This window comes from Rhinolophus sinicus, linkage group LG10, assembly GCF_036562045.2.
Source record: "Rhinolophus sinicus isolate RSC01 linkage group LG10, ASM3656204v1, whole genome shotgun sequence".
Taxonomy (NCBI): Eukaryota; Metazoa; Chordata; class Mammalia; order Chiroptera; family Rhinolophidae; genus Rhinolophus; species Rhinolophus sinicus.
In genome coordinates, this window is record NC_133759.1 from 91,489,073 (window position 1) to 91,514,969 (window position 25,897).

At 43.6% G+C, this 25,897-nt stretch overlaps 1 protein-coding gene across 5 annotated transcripts in view; it reads left to right on the plus strand.

The window, feature by feature from the left end:
- The first annotated feature begins 279 nt into the window (after positions 1-279).
- The window catches only part of GRIA1 (glutamate ionotropic receptor AMPA type subunit 1), a 289,345-nt gene continuing 263,727 nt past the window's right edge, over positions 280-25,897 (plus strand). Inside the window, exons 1-2 of one of the 5 annotated variants that reach the window (XM_019750390.2) lie at positions 280-760; positions 3,722-3,859. In XM_019750390.2, coding sequence (XP_019605949.1) covers positions 679-760; positions 3,722-3,859 — 220 coding nt within the window. In that variant the 5' untranslated portion in view covers positions 280-678. The remainder of the gene's footprint in view (positions 761-3,721; positions 3,860-25,897) is intronic. The other 4 variants (XM_019750391.2, XM_019750392.2, XM_074313815.1 and 1 more) reach the window with 4 other exon arrangements.

Consider the following 25,897-nt stretch of genomic DNA (forward strand, 5'->3'; position numbering starts at 1 on the left):
TAGAAAAAGTGACCTAGATCAAGCAGCGAGTGGATGGAGGACAATCGTGGGGACCCCCTGCCACCTACTGACTTGCAGCTGAACCCACATTCCCAGAAGCATCTGCCTGGCTGGGGGTTGGGGGAGGGGGGCAGAGAGCTGAGAAAGGCGGGGGAGGGGGAAGGGGACAGCGGGGGTTGTGCCTTTCAGGGCCAAGCTCCCTGTATCACACCCCCTCACTCACCCACCCACCCATCCGCCCTGCGCACAGAAAGGAGGATACGCTGAGGGCTGGGAGTCAGGGAGTGACAGGGAGAGGAGGTCGGCAGTGAAACTCTGAGCTGGCTCGGTGGTATGAGCACAGAGCTTGCCGCCTGTGTGAATGTGAGGGGGAGGGAGCGAGAGGCAGGCTGCGCGAGGAGAGGAGACGGAGCGAGCGCTCGGCTAGCATGAGGACGGCTCCTCTTGTCCGTGCTCAGTTAATCTGGCTGTCAGTTGGTGTTAACGCTGCAGTTTAAGTGCTCGGATTCCAAGGGAAACAGACAAACCTCGCAGAAGGAAGAAAGGAAGCAAGCAAGGAAGGAAGCAACTGCAGGAGGAAAAGAACAGGCAGCACAGAGAGCGGAATAAAGGGAAGGGGGAGAAACACCAAATCTATGATTGGACCTGGGCTTCCTTTTCGCCAATGCAAAAAGGAATATGCAGCACATTTTTGCCTTCTTCTGCACCGGTTTCCTAGGCGCGGTAGTAGGTGCCAATTTCCCCAACAACATCCAGATCGGTGAGTGAAAGGGGCAGCCTGGGGAGGGACTTTGTGGGTCTGGCCAGGTTTGTGTGTGTGTGTGTGTGTGTGTGTATGGGGTGGCAGTCTGTGTCCCCCCCCCCAACCCCCACGCCCAGTACGGGCTGTGCTTGGCTATCGAAAGCTGTGAGGTGATGGGAGACTTGGGCCACAGCACAGGGAGGGGGCTTCCCTTGATCAGATGAGGAGCAGAAGGGAAGTGTGTGCGCGCGCACACACAGGTACACACACACACACACCACTCACATTCTAGGCATGAGCGTGTGAAATGGAGGAACCAGTGCTTTGGAGGAAAAAAAAAATCACAGCAAGGAAAGAGATGGTGGGTGTTGAAGTAGTTAACTCCATTGCTGGGTAGATGGTGCCTGATTCACTTACTTATATAAATAAGTGTGGTGTATGCATTATGTGTGGGATTGTGTATTAGAGATGTATATACATTTTTGAGAGAGGCAGTGATTTCTTAGCTGGGGCAAGTCTCTTTAAAGAGACCCTCTAAGACAAGGAGTGAAGAATGCTGGGTTTATTGCAGCCACTGAAATAATGCCAAAGGCCCCGCTCCAAGTCAAGGGGGCTCCCCCTCTTGCTCTGGACACCCCTAGTCTTCTCTCTGCTGTCTGCCATGCTGGGCTGGTGGCCCCTGCTCCTGGGATCCTGGAACTTCCCAGCCTTCCTTTTCTCCATCCCATCGATCACCCCCCTCCTCTTAGATTTTCCATGCACAGACATCGTCTGCTTCTCTCTCACACACACATAGACACAGGTTCCTCTCCCCTCCGCTTCGCTTTCCCCAGCACTGGGCTCCATCCTTTCAACTTGGAGCCACATTGCAACATGCTGCACGCCTTGTTGTTCCCCATTTTCCCTTCCTGGTTGTTGTTTCTCTAAAGGGACCCTCCACCCTCCCTGTATTCATGGGGCAGCTGACAGACATTGCTCCCCCTAATAAGAACGACGACGGGTGAAAGCAAAACAAACAGGAGCAATTACACCAATACCAACGTGATAACAACATGTGTCCACAAGGGCTCAGGGATTCGGTGTGACCCGGAATCCCGCATGCTTCGGTTGGAGGCATCTGGGTTGATTTGGGTTCTGTTTTTTCTCCCCCAGTAGGGACACAGCTCCACGAGGGGAAGTTCCCATTACTGCTTGTTTGTGTTCTTTGTGTGAGTGTGTGTTTGTGGGGGGATGCAGTGCAGGTGGTATTTTTCTGGGCACACATGTGCTGCAGTATCGGTCTCTTTAGTGGGCTGGCTCCAGGGATGGTTGGAATCGCCATGGAGTAACTTGCTTTGTTTCCTGACACCTGTTAAGCTACATTCCGAAGTGTGTCTGTGTATGTGTGTTAGTGTCACACGTAAAACAAAACTTCCTGCCTCGTCTCAGAGACACTTCCCTTGCAGCCCAGCCTGCTCATCGCCACCCCCTCTCTTTCATTCATTGCAGGGGTGGAGGAAGGGGACTGGGAAGTGTTTGGGGTGTGGTCATCTGGGGGGAAAAGGGGAGCATCAGAATCAAGAAGGGTGTTTTTGTTTTTACTCTTTAAAATGGAGGCATATGAACATGTGTAAATCACTTGCTCTTACGCATGTCACTGTTTCTGTCGGGACTTAGGCATTGCCCATACTTTGCTGATTGGAAATGTTTGGGTTGAGCTATGTGGACTTGCTTTCATCAAGTGTATTTGTACGTATTGTCATGGGTATAAATGCAGAGGGGTGTATATGATATGTTTGCTCGTGTACCTCTGCAGAGTTTTCATCAGATTTAGCTCCAACTTGCTTGTTCAACTGATACAACCATAGTTTTGTTTTCAAATAAATGGTGGAAACATTAAATTAGAGAACAAATACTAAAAATACCACCACTAGCAAGTAGTACTTGATTCTCCTTGTACAATCTCTAAGAAAAGCCTTACAATCCATTTATTGGTTCTTAAAAATAAACACATACCCCCTGTATAAGAAGTTAGAAATGCATGATACTTGGCCCATGATTCCTGTCGGATCTGAGATCAACTTCCATGTAAACATTCATTATAGTTCAGAGTCTGGAAATAGCTGATTTTAGTTCCTAGGAATGTATATTAATGCATATTAATTCATTTACATGTCAATAGTAAATATAAAGCCACACACTCAGGTTTCTTGGAGCTGGAGGCTCAACAGGAGCCTTACTTGTGCTTTTTACTAGAATAGAATGTTCATATGCTCTTGGCATTCTCAAGTCCCCATGTCTTTAAAGCCCAAGGTTCTACCATACAAATACACACCACGGCAATCCCTTATGTAACAAGTCATTCCTAGGGAGCTGGGATCATGAGTGTGAAAGATTTGCTTTGCAGAACATCAAGAGTTTTCAGAGGAAATGAATAATAAACCTGAGAAGTGATAGGATAGTTCAATTACACACAGGTCCTGGCAGGTGAAAGACCAAAAGTGTCAAAGCCAATGGGTATAGTGCCAGAGAAGCCCACAGGCTCCCAGAGTTAGTTTCACTGTACAACATTGGTTAGCACTACCCCCTGAAGGCTCTGTGCTGAGAAATGGGTTCAACACAGGACACCTCAGACACAGCGAGGGTTTATGTGTATGCAAGAGCATAGGCCACTTAAGTGGTTTGCACAAGGGAGAGGCAAGAGCAATGCCACAGTTCTCTTGTTTTATCTGACCTGAGCTGAGTTGAGGGGTGCACAATCAAATATGTGGGCAGAGTGAGAGACAGCTAGTCAAGGCCCTTGTCCCATAAAAGCTCATCTGCAGACGTTGAAGCCTCAGGACCCAGTTGCATCTATTTGAACTCTCATCCTACCACTAAAGGCTACAACTAGTGAGTTTGGCGTGGGAGAAGCAAAGGGCCCATCCGGGGTGGGCTGGTGGGTGAAGAATAAAACCTGTCTCTAGCCCAAATACCGTGTTGCATTTTCTCTCCTCATAGGGGGATTATTTCCAAATCAGCAGTCACAGGAACATGCCGCATTTAGATTTGCTTTGTCGCAACTCACAGAACCCCCAAAGCTCCTCCCCCAGATTGATATTGTGAACATCAGTGACAGCTTTGAGATGACCTATAGATGTAAGTAATTGCTTCTATTTCTGAGATTTCTTTCTGCGATCGACCAATGGGAGGAGGGCCTGTGGGTAGGTGGTGGTGTTGCAAAAATGACTTGAGTTGTCATTTGTCTTCATAAGAGAAAACCCTCCAAGAAAAATGTCCAGGGCCTTTTGAGTAATTCCATCATTTGGTATTTTAGACCCTGAAGTGCTTCATGGAATGGGTTTGCTTTTTCACTGCCAGCTAACTTGAAATGCCAGCAGGGTGGGTACTTGGATTGACAGCATCTCCTCTACCTCCCAGAGGTTTGCTGGTTCAGCTGAAAGTTTCGCACATAGGAAACTTCTGAGAGACATCAAAGTGAAGGTTGTGACTTAGAGAATGTGATTTAACATGCTTACACCTTTTCCCGTCCACCATTGAAGAGAACAAAATGTCCCTGTAGCTTGATAAGAAAAGACACATGAGAAGTTGTATACATGGTTTCCCGTTTTTGAAAATGACCGATCATTATTTACAAGTTGGTGCCTTGATTGTTTCCAAAATGCCTTGAAATGATTGATGGCCTAAGACATGTTTTGTAGGATGACCTTTGAGCCTAAAACAGAACAGAGGTGACCTGAAGAAGGAGATGGGAGAGGGAAATTTCTGACGTCTGAATTGAATGCATTATAAAATGGGGGCAATGAACACTATCCTGAGTTTTTTCTCACACCTAGGACTGAAAAGCAAACTGTGTGGTTGCATGATGGCCATTTTATGACAAACGAAAACATAAAAATTAATCAGTGGAGACATTTTCCCTCTAGGGATTAAGCTCAAGTAGGAAATTATGATATGGAAGTGTGAGCTGAACGGGCAAGAACCATTTAAAATCCGAAATTGGATTAAATTGCCACCGTAGGTTTTGTGTGAGACTCTGGACTTGGTGACTTCTGCTGAGCTGTGGATGTTAGAAGTCACAGACCGTATTTCCTTCATCTCTTCCCACATTTCCTTATGGTGGGCTCTCAGTTATTTCAGCTGAATATGCTGTAAGGGCTCAAAATGAGAATTCAGAATTCTCCCTATCCCAAAGACCACGTATAAGACAACGTAGACACAAATTCCCAGAATTATGATTGTACCAAATTCCATTTGTTGAGGACTTAAAGAGTGTCAGGAACTGAAAGTACTTTATAGACAGTTACAGTAACATTCATTGCCATTTATCGAGCATCTGTTTTGGTCTATGCAATGTACTAATTGCTTTTCATGTGTCAGTCACAAGCCCTGCACACTATGTTCTCTTTTAGAAATGGAGAAACTAAGGTTGCCACAGGTTACATAACTTGCCCAAGGTCACCCAGAAAGTAAATGGTGACCCTAAGAACCATGTCCCCGGGCACTGTGATAGATACACCAACCCCATGGTACCCTGATCAATTATACTGAGATTACCCAAGAAGCAAAAGGGAGTTTTGTGGGTCTTGTAAGTCAGTAGCCTAACAAAGCATCTAAGAAGAAAACCTTATAGTGCTTCAAACTGTAGCTGTGAGTTTTTGTACGGGAGTGACCCACTGAACAAATAAAATTGCAATTCTGCCTTTTGGTAATTCTGAGGTTGAAAATCTTGTCTACTGTGTTACTCATTACCCGTAAAAAGGAGCTGAAGTTTAATTGTTAAGTGGTAGTTTTGTGAAATCATCTCTATGGAAAGCTAGAGTGATACTGAGTAGGTATTTGGTCATCAGTTAACCTCCCATTCCTTTTGATATGGCTTAGAGTAGGGTATTTCGATGGATTTGTGTGTGGGCATCTATCTATCTAAAAATGACCTGACATTATGGATAATCTCTTGCATGCATGTGAATACGCTCATTTATTCCCTGGGACGGATCCCATAGTGTTTGTCATACTCTCAAAAGGGTCCACTACTCAAGAAGGGTTACTTGCTTCGGGAATCAAGAAGAAGAAATGGCTAGCGTGTGTATTCACTCAGATTGCTGAGATCTGTCTCCAGCGGAGCTTGGTGGAAAGAGATGTTAACTGCTATCCTAGTGTCAAGATGTTGACTGACAGGACAAGATAATAAAAGACAAAAATAGGAGGAAATTCTCTGAGGCAAAAGGTGACGCTTCTGTATTGTTATCTTAACAACCCAAGACTTCATCTTTAATAGGGTTGTTGGCCATTTATTGAGAGATTGAAATATGATACAGGCAATATTATCCATGTGGTTAGTAAACCTGGAATGAATGGATCTGGGTCCTTGAACTTGATTCCTGCCATATACCAGTGTACAGGTTTCTGTGAATCTGATTATTCTTCAAATGTTTCTTCCATGTTGTGAACCAAAGTGGACATTGGAAAAATAGAAGATAAGAGGCCTTTGCTCAAAGTAGCTGACAGTCCAGTGGGGGCCACTGCTAAGGGGATTGTCTGAGAAGCAATAACATTATCTTGTGCTTAGGCCTTTACTTTCTTCTCTTTAGCTCCAGGATCACAGGGGGTACGGAGCAATTTGGGTGGTAATGTGGCATTGTAATACCCAACCTGCCTGGAAGATTCTCTTGTTAATGTCCGTATGAGGCTAGAGAATCCTCTGGGGCTATGTTCATGTGGTCCATTGGTCTGAGAAACTGTACATCTGTCCCAATTTGAAGTGAGTAAAAAAAAATGTCAAAGGGAGCAGAGAGGTTTTAGGTAGTATGTAGTAATTAATCATTTATGGAAAAACAGGAAAAGCATCTTATTGATTTAATTTTTTAAAATCTCGCCTAGTAGTTACCTTAAATTAACTGCCTCAATCTTAACTCCAAAAAAAAAAACCAAAAAGCAAATCTTTGTTTTTTCATAATTTTTGCTGTCATTTGATATTTTCTTGTGTATTTTGCTATTCATTATCCTTCCACCAGAGGGTGGAGAAAGGAAGGGAGAAGTGTAACAGGAACTATTACTACTAGATGTGTTGGCAACAGGGGATTGGAAAGAAAGAGTGGTTAATTACAGCATAGGGATGCAGGAGCTACAGTAAAGGAGTGCTGCAAGTACCACTGGCCAGGATGAGAGTTTTGTGTCTTCTTTGCATTCACTCTTTCTCACTTTCCTTGTCTGCCATCATGAAGGGCTAAAGTCATTCAATCAGCAAACCCAAATGCCTTGGGATCGCCTCTGAGCCTTCTTCCAAGCTTACAGGGGCAGGTGTTGGGAGACTATGCATAGAGATGGTAGTTACTGAACAGCTATTCAGCTTATCCTGGTGCCTTTGTGGTGAGCATAAACAAAGGGACAGATGAATCACGAACTGGCCTTCTATTAGTGTCTGAGGAGCACTGATGCAATTTAATTCCTACCTTTTCATTCATTCATCCATCCATCCATTCATTCAGCAAATACATGCCAAATGCCTACTTCAAGCCAAGCACTGTGCCAGGTGCTAGGCATCTAACGGCCAGCAAGGGAGACACAGCCTGTTTCCTTGTGGGGGTTACGGTTTAGCCCAGAGGTCTTCCAACTTCAGTGCGCATAAAATTCACCCAGGGAGTTTCTTTAAAGCAAGACCTAGGGGTGGACTCGAGACTTCCTGAATCAGAATATTCAAGAACTGGCCCTATGGGGATTCTCTAGTAGTTAGTAGGGGAACCAAACCTTGAGAAACTCTTGAATGTGAAAAGGCTTCTACTCCCTTAGCAAACATTTCTGGGCCCTTCACCAAACCCAGGCATGCTACTAGGCTCTAGAAATGCAGACAAAAGGAAGACATATTCCCTGCCCCTGAGGACCTTATCCCTAGTAAGGCTGACTGTCCTATATATATATATTAAAAAAAAATTAAATGTAATTTTGTATGTGTTATAGCAGCAATTTGTAGGGAGTGTTAGTGGCCATTCTGAGGGTGGTGGTTGAACTGAGTTCCAACGATAAATAGAAGCTTTCCAGGAGGACAAGCTGATGGGGCTGGAAAGGGATGAGGGAACGGCATATGCAAAGGGAAAGAGGACACTGTAGAGTTCTGTTCTCCCCCTGCTCTAACTTCCCATGGCACTTCGTGGCTGGGCCTCTCACTGAACATTGATCAATTACTGCAGACGGGATCACCAAATGGCCATCCACAGGCCAGTTTTAGGACAGAGTTTGAGAATCATGGAATTTCACATCAAAATTTGGGTATCTCAGCTCTCTTTGAAATTTCAAAAGATCTGACAATACTAGATCCCAGATTTGCTAGGATGGAGCTGGCAGTGTCCCATCTGGATGGCTTCCTTCCCAAGCAGCCCACTTCTCTCATTTCCTTTACCTGCCTGGCTCCTGAAAGCATTGAGTTTTTAAACCCCAGTGGATTTGTCCTGAAGTGTTGCCGTGTTGTGTGTTTATACGTCAACTCTCCCAACAGAATGTGAACTGCTGTCCAGAAAGACCATGTATGTCTATTGCTTGGTGATGCCGGGAACATCTGTCACAGGGCTATTCCTCTAACACAGATGAACAAATGTCTCTGGGAGCCAGGGAATCACACGGAGTCAAGATGCTGCGAGCCTTACCAGCAATCAGGGGAAGGGAGTGTGCTTAATTAGAGGGGGACTCCCTCTGTCCTGGACCTTCTTAGGAAACCCAAGGGCATTCTAACAAGATTTGGGGCATTGGCAACAGGGAAGTGTCTGCTTAGCTCTTGCCTGAACATCCTTCATCGCTTTCAGAGTGGCAAACTAATAGTCCACAGATGTGTTTTGCTTGACTTGCACGGTGCTTTTCAAAATTTGACATAAAATCCAGATTTCTGGCTTCCTTGAAAAAATGTTGGGCACCAGGCAACCCTGGAACCACATTTCTGCTCCGTTTCTATTGTCCGGAGCTGAGAAGTGCTGCCCTCTTTAAGTATGAGGCATAAATTCAAGTTTACCAAACACTCTCTCTTACACGTGTGGCCAATGGAACAAAGGATGTTGCTTGCCCACACCTGTAAGCAGCCCAAATACCTGATTTATATCCTTGCGCGTCTGTTGTTTCATTATTTAATTCTATTAGCATCTTCAATTTGTAACAAATAGTTGAGGACAGAAAAGAAATGCAACTCCGGCTCTCAAAAAATTAGTCTGGATATAGTAATAAAAAGCATGGAGGACTGGTGGTGGGGTAAACGTGGATTATTTTGCAGACTTACTATGTGGCAGATACTTCATATAGGTTGTCTTATTTAAGTTTTGTAGCAATGTTAAAAGGTTATTATCCCCACTTTATAGATGACGTGACTGAACTTGAGAGAGGTTACATGTCTTCACAATATTATGCATTGAAAAAGAGCCAAAGCTAGTATTGAAGCCACCTTTGAGGTTTCCTAAACTCAGTGAGCTTTCGCCCTTTCAAGATAAATAACTACATGGACACAAAAAAGTGAAACAGCAGGACAAGAGCCCACCACAAGAAGTGCCACCATGAAGTTTAGGATTAAGAGCTAAGACTTCCAAGGCAGAAGCTATATGGCTGCAGATAGAGAAGACATCGTGAGATGTGCAGCTGGAATGAGCATTGACAGGTAGAGCAGATTTGGGCAGTGAAGTGAGAGGAAGGTATTTTTAAGTGGATAAAATCACAATATTTCTCCTCCCCACCTCCCACCCCCAACCCCTACAGCACATGTTTGTTTGGGGAAGGTGGAGAGTTCAGTTTGTTCCTGCATCCTCACTACGTTCTCAGATATCTGCATTTCTGCGTCTCTCTGGTTGATGTTACAATACGATTGTGGCTCCTCCATTTTTACCTGGTGCCCTCACCATAAGACACGCTGTCTTCAATATGTATCTGTGGTTGGCTCTTGGTTCTTGTTACAATATTGATCATCATAAGCTCTTTGTGTGCAGAAAAGTGTGTGTGAACGTTACTTCCTCTGACTAGTTGGAAGACTTCTGCTGAGTTGGGAGAGGTTCCTGTTCTCCTCTCAGATGCGTGAGATAAGGTATAGAACATTTGAAAAACTGTAACATCATGCATTTTTATTCAAAGCACTTTTAGTATCGCCCTCTATGGAGCATATGGGCCATCACTGCCCCATCTATCCCCTGGCAGACAGCACTCATTGATTACAGAATTCTTTCCCACTGAATCTTGACCTGGCCTTAAATTCCCTCTCACCAGAGCATTCTAGGCAGCTGCTACAAATCGGTCGGAGTTAAAGTCAATGTAAGAGATAAAATCCATTTGCCTTTATATGGCATTACACTAGGAACTGAAGAAAATAAAATGTATTAAGCATTGATTTTCCCCTTGAGGCGCTTAGGTTCTTATAGAAGAAACACACACACACACACACACACACACACACACACACACACACTCACACACACACACATTCAGAGGAGCAAAGGAAAACTTCCAGATGGAGGATGGAGGAATCAGACCAAGTTTCATAAAACAAGGACATCTAGATTGAATTTAGAAAGGCAGGTAGGATGTGGACTGGAGGATACATACACACACACACACACACACACACACACACACACACACACACACACCAAATTTGATGCTATGAAAACTATACTAGATTGAGATTTGAAGACATAGATTCAAACGCTGGACCCTCTTCTTAAAATCATTCATGTGTACCATTGGAGAAGTACCTCCCCAGGGACCCAATGCTTATTTGTAAAATGAAGCTCACGTGATCTCCAAGAGTTCTTCTAGGGCTGTATTTCTGTGGTGAGACTCTATGGAAAACTCCAGGGATAAACAATTATGAGGAGAAGCTCTTGTACCAGCTTTTGGTTGGAGGGAGGATCACTAAACAGACTGAGGATTTAGGAAAGCTCTGAACTTTCCCCCACCACCAAGTGGCACATTCTGTAAAAGCATGGGTGTTAAGCTTACTGTGGGCCTCAGGTGCATGCATTCACTATTGAACAAATATTTATGGAGTGCTTACTGTCGTGGACAAAGACAGAAAGCAGCCCTGTGCTCCTGAAGCTTACTGGCTAGTGAGGGATGCTATTAGTCAAATAATAATACAAATGTGTGTATCATTAGAGGTTGTGGTAAAGGTGTGAAAGAAAGGGCCATGATTCCCTGGAAGCATATTACAAAGGAACCAGCTCTGGGCAGAGGAATGAATAGGTGTTTGAGCTCAGAGCTCAAGGTTTTTGGTGATGTGGTGCTGGGAACAGGAGGAATATTCTAGAAGCTTCCTGGGCAGAGGCCTGGTGGTGAGGAAAATTGGTGGAGGGAGTGTGGGGCTGGAGAGGGTGGCAAGGGCCAGGCATGGTGGGCTCTGTTATGGATTTTGATTTTTAGCCCAAGAGTTGTGGGAAACCCACGGAAGGGTTTGAAGCAGAGAAGGGCCACATTCAGGTTTCTGTTGTCTCACCAGGAATCAGATGCTCCAGGGACTTTGCCACTTTCACGTTCCCTGGAGACTTTCTGCGAATGTAGCAATGACCTTTGTTCCTATACTCTTGTCTCCAGCTTGAGATGGAGTCTGGCATATGGGCAGATGGATGGGGACAGGAAAGAAGCTGGGGGGATGGGGAAGCTGGTGATTGTGTGTAGGGCTGACTTGTACGTGGCTCTGTGCTGTGCCTGTGGGTGTACCCATGAGTGTGGGAGGCTGATCCAGCACCAGGCCTGGAAATCTGGGGCGCATGTGTGTGGAGGCAGGGAATCAGCTAGGGTCCCCACTTTTTCATCCACAGGGAAGGCCACACAGCACTTCGTCTTGGTCTCCAGTCAAACCAGACACATCAGTGGTCCTCAAAATCACAGCGCTGTTCCTTCCACTTACATCTGCAAACTGTTCCTCCCATAGTTCCCTGTCGAAACTCGGTCCTTCTGGGCAGTCCTGGCTCTAAGTTCATCTTTTCCATTAAGTCTTCCTTGGCTTCTCTCATTCACACCCTCATTTTCTCTCAGCCCTTTTACCTGCCCCAGAGCAGGTGTTACACTCAGCCCTGGGTTTTAGTCACCTGTCTTATCTGCCCAACTGGACTAAGCAACGTGGGAGCCGTGGCCGCGTTTTCTTTAGCTTCTCATCACAATCTCCCCGAGAACAGGGGGCCGTGGTGCTAGTTGAATGAGTGAATGAATAAAAGAATGAATGAAGGCATAGCTGTATATCATGTAACTTCAGTGGCAGTGATGAGAATAAGCCTGCAGTATTGCTGTTTATGGAGTAGTGCTTTCATATCGTAAGTTTTGGCAGTTCTAGCAGGCTGCATTGTAACTTCCTGTGGAAGACTAGTGTACTACCTAGTATACTCTTCACGGCATCAAACTGTGTTGCTGGAAAGTGATGGGAGTGAAAACTAGTTGTAAGTCAAATCAAAAGCTCATTGCAGCTCCTTCTGGACTATTGTCAGTAAGGGACTTAAATGAGGTCTACAGCTCCGTTTCCTAAATAAAGGATTTCTGGTTCAAGGCCTGGCTGTACCCTTGCTGCTTTGCATGGCTTGTGCAAGACAATTCTCCTTTTTTGAAACTCAGTTTTGTTCATGTGAAGGTAATATTTATACCAATGCTGTGTGGTTCTTATGAGAAGGAGGAAAGGATAGTTGATTTCAAATCAACTTTCCACTCCATACAATGCCATGAGGTGGGTACTGCCATTCTCCTCTTTTCATAGGTGAGGAAACTGAGCGCTCAGAGGGAGTGGGGAGTGTGTGGTTCTATCTCTAGACACCTGCGGGCTGAGAGGGCTTTCTTCATGCCGTTGACTGTTGTGTCCGCCCGCTCTCTTGTGGATCCTGAAGCTTCCCTTCCTGGGCAGCAGCCCTCCTCCTCCCCTGATATCAGCACTCCCTGCTTTGTCACAAGGCCACGGCCCTCTGAACTGTCAGGTGGCCTGTGCCAGCTGCGGTCATGAAGAGCAGGGTGCTGAGTTTACTGGAAATCTCTTTTCACACCCGACTGTACTTGTGACTTTGGTGTCTCACAGCTTGTTGTCCAGAGAGTATGGGGAAGCCCAAGGTCATGGGAGGTCCCCCTCTCAGAGGATGCAGGTGAAATTGGGGTTAAGGAGGCAATTGGAGGCTAATGAAACTGACACCCAATGGTTAAGCCTGTCTCTGTGTGTTCGTCATGTAGAATCACTAGGATGGAAATGAACTTTTTGAGAATCATTTTCATTTTGTGTACAAAAGTGGTATGCGTATTATAGGGAGCCATGGGACATAGATACTAAACAAAATAAAATGTGTAATTACAGTCGTAAGGGTAAACTTCCCGTCTTTTTTCTGAACATATCAATTTAAAAATTAAGACTCGATTTATATTACTGTCTTAAAAGATGATGTTTACTTATTATAACATACATGTTACTTTGAATATTACACATTCATTTTTAATGTCTTCCTAAAAGCCTATGGTACATATGTATCTTAATTTATTTAATCTGTCTCCTGTTATTGAATATCTAGTTTCCAGAATTTTTCTTAAAAATAATTCTGTGACGATCATCCCATTAAAAGTTTAATCATTTGTATATATTATTTTGACTTTAAGATCATTATAGCCCAGTAGGACAATTTCCAATGAGATTGAATAGAATAATTAGCATACACAGAAATTGAAATAATTTGTTCAATGCCAATTTTGGCACTCACTTGCTATATAACCTTGAGAAACCTTTGTGTCTAGTTTAATTTCCAGATGTATAATATGGGGTGATAGTACCAGATTCTTCGGGGTATTAGAACAGCCAAATGCCATTACTTATACGAAAGAGCTTTGAAAAATCAGAAGTGTTAGGCAAATGCGGGGTAATATAATTAACTAGGCTTCTTCTCCATTAACATAAATGTACCATGAGTACAATGTGACTAATTAATCTTTAGTGTTTTTCCCATGAGGGTGGCCATTATCTATGAATGAATCTATTTTGTGGATGGGGAAAATTGAAATTTTAAGGAGGCTATGTTTACCCTGGGTCCAAATATGCAGTAACACTAAATCTGAAAGCATTTCTTTTTACTTATGACTCAGTCCACAGAATTGGACTAAATACATCGGCCAGAAAGTGTCTTTGGCTTAAGAAATTATTGCTTATAGGGGCAATGGGGCAACCCCATTGGGGTGGTGAGCAGTCAGGATGCTTTTGGTGGCAAGTGATAGCAGCTTAACTAACCAGGTAGTTTTGACAGGTACGGCGAATTCCAGGGCTTGGATGATAGCAGGACTAAGATACATCCTATAGATTTTCAGGCTTAGCTTTTCTCTAAATTGGCTTTACTCTTAGACATGTATATGTCACATGTCAGATCTCACATGTCAGATCCCAGTACGGCCAGCCTTCACGTGTGCATCTCAAAGTCCGGTGGAAAGGGCACTTCTCTTTTCCCATCAGTTCCACAAAAGTCCTGGGTCTGATGTCACTGAATAAAAATCAGGACACATGCTTATTTCTAAACGTGACACAGTGGCCAGGATGTTGTGGTATTTCCGTTAGCTTAGGCCTAGTCACATGACCATTCTTAGAGCTTGGGGAGGTGAGAAAGATCAAATGGATTGCTGGTTTCCATCAGCCCATCCAAACTACATGGATACAGAGAAGGAGCAGTTCCTCTAAAGGAAATCAGGATGCTGTTATCAAAAGAATGAAGATTAAATGCTCCGTAGGCAAAAAATTGCAGATGTCCTCTCATGACACATCTCAGATGGGAAAATTCAGAGAGGCTGGAGCTAGACCAAGGGTCAACCAGCTAAAGCAGAGAAGAGCAACCAACAAGAGAAGCGCATAGAAGGGATTCTGGCGATAAAGGAAGATCAGAGGTCAGTGCAGACAAAATGCTTGAAATCAATGCAGACTAATTATATTTACTCAAAGCTGTGAGGAGACTGAAATCCCTGCCCAACCAGGAGCAAATCTCTGTCCCTGGAGCAATTTTAGGAGTTGCTGTCCACCCACCCAGAGTGGCTGGGGTGGGGGGGTGGTCCCTATAAGCCACTCTTTGACAAAACGTTGGGGGGCTATCAGCACTAAGATACTTGGTGATTCTGAGGCACCTACACTCTACCGGTGACCAAGATAGTCCCTGCTCTACTCACTCAAGCTATTGTGCACAAACTCTTAAACAGTCCCAGCTGGAATCTTGGCTGCAGATCTACAAATCCCACATACCAGATGGTAGGTTCTTCTAATTGGTTCCATCCCTTCTAGTTTGGGGCAGTAATGAAGACTTCCCTGTGCCTCAAGAGGGAGAACAGAGAGAGCCAGGATCAAACGAAAGAGGTTTTATCCTCTGTTAAACAGGCAGAGACCTTACGTTAGTTCCTGTTCAGGGAGAACAGGGTGGCATGTTTCTTTCACACTAGGTCATGGATTCACAGTAGACTGAAATTCTAAAACTAATATTGATGAGACACAGGATTGCAATCATTGGTAAGTGGTTTGGCTAGAAAGGTCAACTGATCTAGGGGAGGGCTTTCATTTATTCAATCATTGATATTTATGGAGCACACTGGTAGTTTAGATTATTATTTGGTAATTATCCATCTCTTCCCCAAACTCCTTGGGAAGATTATATCTCCCTGATCCACTAATGTTATGTTTAGTCATACGACTTTCTTTGGCAACTGGGATAGTATTAGTCATGTTTCAAGCAGAGGCCATGAGAAGAGCATGCCCCAGAGAGCCTGCTGGCCCCCGAGGAAAGAGAAATACAACAAGCAGAGATACCACAATCAATTCACAGACTAAAGTCTGAAACAGAGATGTCCCAGCTGACCTTCATACCTGTGAGCATGACAGTAAATGCTCATTGTTTTATACAACTGAATTTGGGGATGGTTTCTCATGCAGTAATACCCGACCAATACAAGCAACCATTGCACGTTCCACACTTTTTGCTAGTCATTGAGGGCACACTGGGGCACGATAGATATGATCCTGGTCTTCATAGAGCATATATTGTATATGGAAACAGGCAATAAATATGTTTACAGACTAAAAAAAATAATAGAGATCATTACTAGGGTCATAAATAGATGTGATGACAAGTCACTATGAGAGAATAGAATACCTACTCAAGATTAAGTGGTCATGGAAGGCCTCTCTTAGGATGTGACTTTTTTATTTTTATTTTTTCATTAAATGTATTGGTGTGACATTGGTTCATAAAATGATATAGGTTTCAAGTGTACAAGTCTATAATACATCATCTACATATTGCATCGTGTGCTCAAGGAGGTGATTTTGAGCTCAAATATGAAAGTTGGAAAGGACCCAGAAAGGAGAAAAATCCCTTGTGGAATGTGAAAAACCAGCTATATGGACAAGTTAGATTGAGAATTTGGGTCTAGGCAGGAGAGAATGAGGGGCCCTGAAAACATTTCTTGCAAATTGGGTCACTCAGTTGTCCTAGGGCCAATGCTGGCATCTCTCTCTCCACCATGTTGTTTGTACAAGTCAAGGGCTGACAAAGATGCATTTGCTGCCAAGGCAAGACAGCCACAGGATATGGAAGCCACTGAGCATAGCAGAGGCAGAGAATAAGGCTTCCTAGGGCACCCCTAACAGAGCGGTGAGGGAATTGGCTAGTCTCGTCTTCTTGGCTCCAGCATAGTCAAATATTATTGCTGTTGCTTCTAAGGATGGCAGGAGGGGTGTGTGTGTGTGTGTGTGTGTGTGTGTGTGTGTGTGTGTGTTTGTCCATATATTCATTTTTTCACAGAGGAGGGAAACGGACTAGATGGTTTCTAGATCCCCTTCCAAGTCCGTGATTCTGAAATTTAAATTATGTGCGAAGGAAATGTTACATCGAAGAACTTCCTCTTCCCTCAGTACCAAACTGGATTTGTTAATTGAGGTGGGTAATTAGGGCAGAGTCTCTCTGAAGCAAGCAGAAGGATCTCCAGCCATCAATAACTTGTCTGGTAAAACCCATGGCAGTGTCACAGATCCAAGGGAGGGCAGACAGCATCTAATGCAAGCCCCCAATTTCATCTGTACTCCAGACACTGAAAAACAGGTGTGTTGGGATGTGAAAAGCTCAGAAGGGTCCACGTGGAGTCTAGAATCCAGATAGCTTATTAGCTTTGGGAAAATTACTTAAGCTGCACTTACTACCTCTTCTTCCTTATTCCAATGTCATCCTGAATACCTTAAAATATGGTTTCTACTCTGACTATTCTAATGAACTAATTTCTTTAGGATTACAATGGATTGCTCATCAGCAAATCCAGCTGTATTATGTTGTTTCTTGTAGCCTAAGGCCTATCAGAATCTTCGCCCCTCTCCCTGAGAACCCTTAGCTTTGTGACACTGTATTCTCCCCACCATCACCCCTGGGGCTCCATATGACCCCCTTCTGCTCCATTTTTCTCCCTAAAATCTACCCTTTCCCCAAGCTGCTGGTATCTACATTTTGGGTTCAACATATCAAATATAGAACTTGGCATCTTTCCTGCCAGACCCATTGCTCTTTCTTCACTTTATTTCTATTGAATCACTCAGGCTTAATATATCAGTGTCTGGTTTGCCTCCTCAGTCTGACAACCTCTCCGTCCAATACATGTAATGCGTTGATTTTTTCCCACCACTATGACTCTTGAATCTGTCCCCATTTTTCTTTTGTTCACTGAATTATGGCTTCAGCCTTCTGACTAGTCTCTCCATGTTATAATCCACTTGCCACACAGCCGGTAGCTCAATTTCTTGAGAACTGTTCCTAATCATGAAATTTCTCTATCTTAAAAAAAAAAAAAAAAAATTCTTAGTTGTTCCCCATCTTGTTTCAAGTGCAAAATCAGCCCTGGATCTGAGTCTTTCAATAATATGGTCTCAGTCTGCCTACTTTCTGAGTCTTATTTAACATTGTACACTCTATGTTCCAGCTGAAGTAGGTTGCCCAGGGTTGCCACAAACATGCCTCTCAACCTCTCACTGCTTTGCTTTTGTTCATGCTTCTGCTTCCACCTGGCATAGTCCTCACCACCAATTGCTAACACTTAATTCATTTATTCAGTCAACTAGTACTTACTGAGCACCCACTCTTTATTAGACCCCGGGGATGTCCAAAGAACAAAATCAACAAGGGCCCTGCACTCTTAGAGGTCTATAGTCTGGTGAACAAATAAATATAATGGTTTCAAATAGTTGTTAAATGCTACAAATATAGCCAAACAAGGGTTATGGAACAAAGAGTAGGCTAGAGAATTGCTTTACATGTGTGGTCAGGGTAGGCTTCTCTGAAGAGGTGATATTTGAACTAAGCTTTGTTATGCCCAATAGAATGTTCTGCAATGATGGAAGACATTCTCCATCTGTTCTGTTTGATATGGTAGCCACTGAGCAACATGGGCCAACTGAGCATTTGAAATGTGGCTAGTATGACTGAGGACTAAATCTTTCACGTTATTCAATTTTAATGAATTTAAATTGAAAGTCACATGTGACTAATGGTTACCTTATTAGACAGCATATAGACTTTAGAACTTTCTCAGACAAAAAGGATAGTAATGTAAAAGCTTTGTAGTGAGCGTGAACTGTGTATTCAAAGACCAAGAAGAAGGCTAGTGGCGCTAATGCACACTGAACAAGGAGTTGAGCCATGTATTTTTTTCGGCCATGATAAGAAATTGAGATTGATTTTAAATACAATAAAATTAACTAATGGGATTTCAGTTTGGGAGTCGGTAATCTGATTTACATTTTTAAAAGATCACTATGGCTCCTCCATGGAGAAGAGGAAAGTGATTGATTGATGTGAAAAGAGTGTGTATCAGTCAAGTATTGCTGCATAACAAATAACACTAAAATCTTAGTGGCTTATACAAAAACTTGTTTTTCTTTTAACAGCCATAAACTGCAAATTGACTCTAGTTCACCTGTTCTAGGTTGGTTTAGACTGACTCCAGGAGAGTTTAGGTCTGCTCCAGGCATCCTTGTTTTGGGAGTGACAGTAAAAGAGCAGCAGCTACAAAAAAACCCTGCTATTCTCATGGAGGACCACAGGAACACAAGAGGCAAAGCCTTATCATGCAAGTTTATTTAAAGCCTCTTTTTGGTCATGTCTTCTAATATTACACTGGCTCAAGCAAGGCATGTGACCAAACCTAAAACTCATGTGGCAGAAAAATAGACTCTGCCTTCCAAAAGGGATTATAAAGTCACACGGCAAAGGACATAAGCATGCCATTCAATGTCAGTAACCCAGTACACCATAGAGAGGTCTCAGAGAGACCAGCTAGGAGGCTCTTACAATAGTGCACATGATAGATTATGGTGGTGTGGGCCAAGGTGGTAGCGAAGGAGTTAGAAGAGGTATATTTGTAATATATTTTTCAAGGTGGTCACAACAAGACTTAGTGATGGACTGAATGCAGAACATTAAAATATAGAAACCAGACCTACTTTCCAAGGTGCTTCTCAGATATTACCACTGTTCTACAAAACTGTTTTTTATTCCTTCAATTATAACTAATCTCTTCTTCCTTTATTTTACTAGCTCCCTTTTATTGTACTGTTTCTGTGGTCACTTTTGACTTTCTACCTTTTGTATGTTGAAAAAGGTCATATCTACTGTCAAGCCCCTGAGCTCTTCGAGGGTGAGAAAACAAGATGATATGTATTTGTAACCCAAATGCTTAGGGCAGATGCTCAATAAATATTGGCAAGATAGCATAATGGTTAATAGCCAGGACTTTGGAAACGCTTTCCTAATTTTAAATCTTGTGCAATCTTTACAAGTGACTTAACCTCTCAAAGCCTCGGTTTCTTATCCTGTAAAGTGGCAGTAATAATACATTCCTCTTAGAGTTGTTATGAGGATTGAAGGAAATAAACTTGGAAAGTGTTTAGCATAGCATAGCACAGGGGCTGGCGTAGCGAGTGTCCAATAAATGGGAGCTATTATTGTGTGTTCAACTTAATTGTTTGTGAAGACCAGCTGTTTTGGAAATGCCCTCCAGAGTCTTCATCAGAAAATCCAGTGTTCTTGTTGAAATGAAGGGTATAGAGAAAAAAACTCTCTTAATGGGATTTTGTAATTTAGTTAGGAAATCTCTAGATCTAAAGCTTCTTTGATCTGAAAATGACAGCAACAACAAAAGCCCCAAATAGAGCAACTTTGCTACTCATTTCCTTTTGCCATCTGCCAACACAGTTCCTTTCAGTTCTCCACATCTTACTTCGAGTCAGCTGCCTTAAAATTAAAATAAAATAAAATAAAATTTAAATCTGGTCTTGTACTTATTTGGGAAGGAGGAGGCAAAATGCTTTAACTATATATTTAGTTGCTACTGGAGTGAAATGTAGGGCAATGTTGACTAAAGTGTTTGAGGAATGCAGTGCTCTGGGAAAGCGAATTTTAGGATAAAAAAGAGGGTTAATAAGAACCTAACTTTTTAAAGACATGGGCAACTGAGACAGTTTCTGAGATGTCCTCTTTGCTTTCCCGCTTTAGTGAGATGACTGAGTTGATCCTAGTTTAATATTGCCTTGAGCACAACTATCTGAAAGATCTAGGGGGCATTGTAAACTTGGATTGCTCAGGATTGTAGATGAGACTGGGTAAAATAGCCAAAAGAAAAAGAGGTCATGACAGAGGTGGAGAGCTAACATGGTGAGTTGGAAGATTTGGATGGAGGTTCCCTGGGAGCCCTGGAAGATGCGTTTGAAGACGTGCACTGGTTTCCGACTAGAGAAGGCTGTCAAGGCCAGGAAAAGGTATTTCAGAAACAGAATACTGACGTTTCCTAGCTGATATTCGAAAGGTCCTCTTTATACACGGATATTGTTTTATTTAGCAGTTACTAGAATAATCGTCCACAGAATAAAGTTACCTGATATCAAATGACGCAGAAAGGCGACACTTCTACATGGTGGACACCAAAGGGTGCGTTTTTAAAGGGCTTTGGGAATCCATCTAGTCTACATTCCCCATTGGAACTCTGAAGTTCGGAGGCTGTTGACAGGTTTTCCTTGGGGGTTGGGTGATAAGAGAAGGTTGTGTGTTCATACATTTAGTAATGCTGGATTAAACAAAGCAGGGGGGTTCTATTTTTCAGGACTTTGAAAGTCCTTTAATATGCTAATGGGTTTTGTTCATTTCTCAGAGGATGGTTAGAGTGTGTATTTTCCTAATTTAATAGTCCATCTTTTTACTGAATTGCCTACTAATACTTATCTTATCCTCTGCTTTACATTCAGTGAAACTAAGGTCCAGAGAACATGAAGGGCTTCGTTTGCAGTGAGTTTAGTTGCCAGGTTATAATTCTAACATAGGACTTCCGACCACCAAGCAGACTTCATTCTACTCTTCCTGGCTCCCTAACAATATTTAGAACCAGTCCTCCCAACAGTTTGACCCAGAACAAGGAATTACTGGTGATTTCAGAAAGAACTGGCAGATTCTAGGAAAGCACTGGCCAAACTGGCAGCTTTCCTGCTGTGCACCCTTTTTGCCTCCTTGCAAAGCTGGTTCTGGATAACCCACATTTGCATGTTCACCCAGGAATTACACCCAGCCTCTTGACTACTATTTAAAGAAAAAAGCCCCGGATCTGTTTTAAAATGAGGCAAGTTGAAATACATGATCTTTCATGTAACATGCAAAGTTGACATCAAAAATAAAAGAGCCAAATTGCATCAAGAAGCTGAGGAGATGTTGACGTATAGTAGGGAAGGTGGCAGGACTGGGCGTGCGGTGTTTGCAGCGGCTTTGAGGCAGCAGAACCTGTTTTGCCCCAAGCCTTTATCTGACAAAACCAAATCTATTCTTACAGATATTATAAAGAAATCCAGTGACAAGGCCTCATCTACCTTGGGTAATTGGTCTTTGAACGTCACAGGAAAGTCATAGGAATAGGGGTGCCTTACTCATAGACCATGTTCAGACGCTCCGGGATTTGGAAAGCATTTCCACTGAGGAATGGTGGGAGGCTCTGAGAAGGAAAGTCTTGGGCTGTGTATGGGAAGGTCCAGAGAACACGACATCCCTAGACATCCAAACAGCCATCTTTGGAAAAGGATTATGTAGTATATTCTCTGTGGCTTAGAAGGCCAAACAAAGACCAATGAATGGGAGGTTAGGCTGGACAGATGTTGGCTCATCACAGCAGAGCCCACTGTACTGGAGAGGGTTCTTTCTGTTTGGTTCTGAGCATCTCCCGAACAGCATGACTATTGGAAATCTGGCCCTTTTACAGAAGCCCTTACCACCTCTGCCCTGATGGCCTAGTGCCTGTGGCACCACACTTAGAACGCCATCCATTGGTTTCAAACTTGCCCTCTTTAGCATCCCTGACCAATAAGGGCACATCTTTCTGAGCATAACACTAATTCAACGAACTGGTTCTATGGACTGAATTGAGTCACTCCAAAATTCACATGTTGAATTCCTAACCCCCAGTGTCATGGTATTTGGAGATGGGTCTTTGGAAGAAAAGTAAGTTTAAATGAGGTCATAAGGGTGGGAACTTCATGGTGAGATTAGTGCCCTTAAGAAGAGATACCAGAGCACTCCCTTCTCTCTCTCTCTCTACACACACACACACACACACACACACACACACACACACACACAAAAGGCCATATGAGCACATGGTGAAGTGGGAGCCTCCTGCAAGCCAGCATGAGGGTTTTCACCAGAACCCAACCAGGCTGGCACTCTGATCTCAGACTTTCAGCTTCCAGAACTGCGAGCAAATTAATTTCTATTGTTTAAGCTACCCAGTCTCTGGTGTTTTGTTATGGAAGCCTAAGCTGACTAACATAACTGGTAATTGAGGTGCTTGCTCCCTGATAAAGGAACATACTTAGATGGTGGATAGGAAGCAAATAGAAGCTTATGCAAAAGGATGGAGGCGGTGCATTCGGGAACTAGATAGGAGTCCTGTAGACTAGACTTAGTGCTGCTGAGGGCTGGCCCTGTGCCCAAACTTCTCTACCTTTTCTCTCCATTTCACTAGACCAAGAAAATATGCACATCTGTTATCCACAAATACTCAGAATTCCTCCACCAGCACAGATCCCCGGGAAAATCTAGCACAAGCAGAACAGTGGAAGAGATACACAAGATATTTGGTGTTTCTCCGGAGGATGGCTGATTCTTTTTCTGACATTCTTTCTATCTTGGTCTCTTAATTTGTCCCTAATCAATTTGTCCCATAGTCCAGAGGAAAGATGGAAATAGGACAATTGGGCTTAAGCCTTAGTTTTGTCACTGATTAGCCATGCGACCTTAAGCAACTCATGAATCCTCTCTTCACTTCACTTCCAGTCCAATACCCTGGCCTCAGTTTCCCCATGTACCCCTATTTAACAGAGACCATAATGAGTAGTGACAATGAAATCAGGCTTTGGTGTCAAACATCTATTAATTTTACATCTGCCACCCCTCACCTGTGAAAACTTGGGGAGAAAAAAACCATGTAATAGCTCTGAGTTTCAGTTTTATAGCTGTCAAATGGGGTTAATAACAATTCTTATCATATGCATGGAATGAAAAATTGCTTGTGAAATATCGAGCACAGGGCATATAGTACCTAATAAATACTAGTTCTGTCTTGTGTCAACACTGCTAAACGACTAGCAACCACTCCAAAACACCCTGCTGTAATACACCTCCGGGCCTTGGCTATGCTTGCCTAAAACTCCTAGTCACCCTTTAAGCCCCAAGTGACAAGCCACTGAACTCAGGGAAGGCTGTCCTGGCTGTACCCTCCCAAGGGAGAGTCCAGTGCCTTAGGTCAGCCATTACCGCTCAAAACCCATCGTGCGGTGATGAGTTTCTTACAAGACTGTCTTGCTTGCTGGATCTCACCTTTCTTTAGGGCCAAGGTCGATGTCTTTTTTAACCTGTTTTTAATTCAGTTGCCATGGCTTTAACGAGGCATTAAGTGTTTGAAGGACAACTGCCGAATGGGTGAATAGTTTCAGAGCTGAGTAGATGAATAGTAATCCATCATATCTACTTCTGAGGCATAAACATGTAACTGCTCCCTTTCATTTTCCATCTGTTTAATAACTATGTATGAACATCTATCTGCAAGACTCATGTTTGGAGTCTTAGGGTTAAAAGAAACGTTCACCATTTATGTGAACGAATCACATGAGTCACTTAACCTCGGAGCACTCCTTGGGGGAAAGAGGGCAGACTACAATCTGATTTCACCCACGAACAAACAAAGGGCCATAAAAGTTTGAGCTGATCCTAAAAGGTCACATAGCATCCAGAAGTGTGTGAAAACCTGGATTTGAGTCCTCTGTATACTGCCGACTTGCTGTGTAACCTTGGCTCAGACACTGCCTTTCTCTGGGGTTTGGACTGGTCTCTAGGGTTCTTATACCTCTGGAATCATGTGAGCCATAGAGCCTTTCAGCCAGGAAAACAACAAGGCTGGCTGCTTCCAGATCTCCCTGCACGAGGGAGAACTGTACGCACTTTGAACAGATCAAAGCACTAGAACGCCATGGGGGAGCATTATGTGGTTGATGGATCCTCCCTGAATCGGTGTTTCAGGGTTCCCATGCCAACTGAAGGGAAGAAAAGAAAAAATAAAATGGAAAAACAAAAGTCAAATACAAAAAAACAAGCATGATCTATGCCTGATGAAAAATATTCTGTGGATGGCAACATTCATTACCATAGTATGGGGGGAAAAATTAATAGAAACCTCAGCTTGGCCATAATGGCTGGATCCTAAAATTGATGAAAAAGGAGATTGGGTGTGAGAGATGCAGGGGCTGGGAGGGAAGCAGGCTCTGGGGTCAGCGTCCCTTATTTGTAACAGCCATCAAAGAATACAGTGTCTTCAGCAACCCGGGAAACCAAATAGGCCCGGAAGATATCCTCTGCTGTTTCCATGGTCCTGCCATTCCCCGCAGCAGTAGGAGGCCCAAATCAACAAGAGGACCTCTCTCTCTTAATATTCAACTGAACTTGTTTTCAGGTTCCTGCCAGCATCCCGGATCCCCAGAGTGCCCTCATGGCTTTATTTTGTCATCCGCTGCCTGCTGACGGGCCACTCTGCTAATGACTCCCCGAGGGCTTGCCACCCCCCACCCTTGTCTTGCAGGGAGCAGGACATCTGGGCTCCTAGGATAATACCCCCCATGCGGGGCTACAGAGCTTCAGAAATCAGGGCAGGGACCCTCCAGGAGCCTGGGAAAGGCCCCTGGGCCCTAAAAAGGGAAGCATTGGATTGGCTAAGGGAGACAGGGATGGGATGTGAGCAGATGGGAAGCTAAGTAGCTGTGGCAGCTTCTTATGAAGAGATCACAGCTGGAGATGCGTCATTAAGTCCCCGTACTAGTCTTTTGTTTCTCTTTCCTACACTCCCACATCTAGCTCATCAACCAGTCTGTCAGCACTAGCTACAAAATATAGTTTGAATCCAGACACTTGTTTTTCAATCTCCTCATATTCCACACTGACAGGACACTGCTTGGCCCCATGTTGCTGCGTTAACCTCCTAACTTGTCTTCTCGCCTCTTTCCAGGGTATGCACCACCCAGAGGATAATACGACGTCTCAAATGTGTTAAGCTGAACATGTCATTCCCCTACTAGAAAACAATACTAACTGCACCTTGGCCCATAAAGCCCTCCAGGAACCTGTCCCTCTCTAACCTTACCTCTTAGCCCTCACTCATGGAAGCAGATTTTTGTCTTTCAGGGCCTTCTATCTGGTCCTCCAACAGGCTAAGCTGCTCACTGCCTCAGGGCCTTTGCACTGACTATTCCCTTCTCTTAGATCTTGACACGTTGCTTCCACCTCATTATTCAGGTCTCAGCTCACATGTTACTTCAGAGAGAACTTTCCTGAACATTCTACCTAAAGTCAATCCCTAATGGCCCTCTATTTCAGCACCTTTTATGTCCTTCAAGCATTTTTCGTAATTACTATTTTGCCTGTTTACTTGTTGTATTATTTAACGTCCTTCTCACCCACTCAGTGTAAGATACAGGAGAACAGGGTCTGCTCCTTCTTGTTCATTGTATCCTCAGTGTCTAGACTGGGCCTGGCACAGAGAAAGTGCTCAATAAACATTTATCAATGAGATGACTAAACAACTGAGTGAGTGAATGAATTTCTACAGTGTGTCCTTTCTGTTAGCCTGGCATTGAGCTCAGTCCTGGGGATACAGAAATGA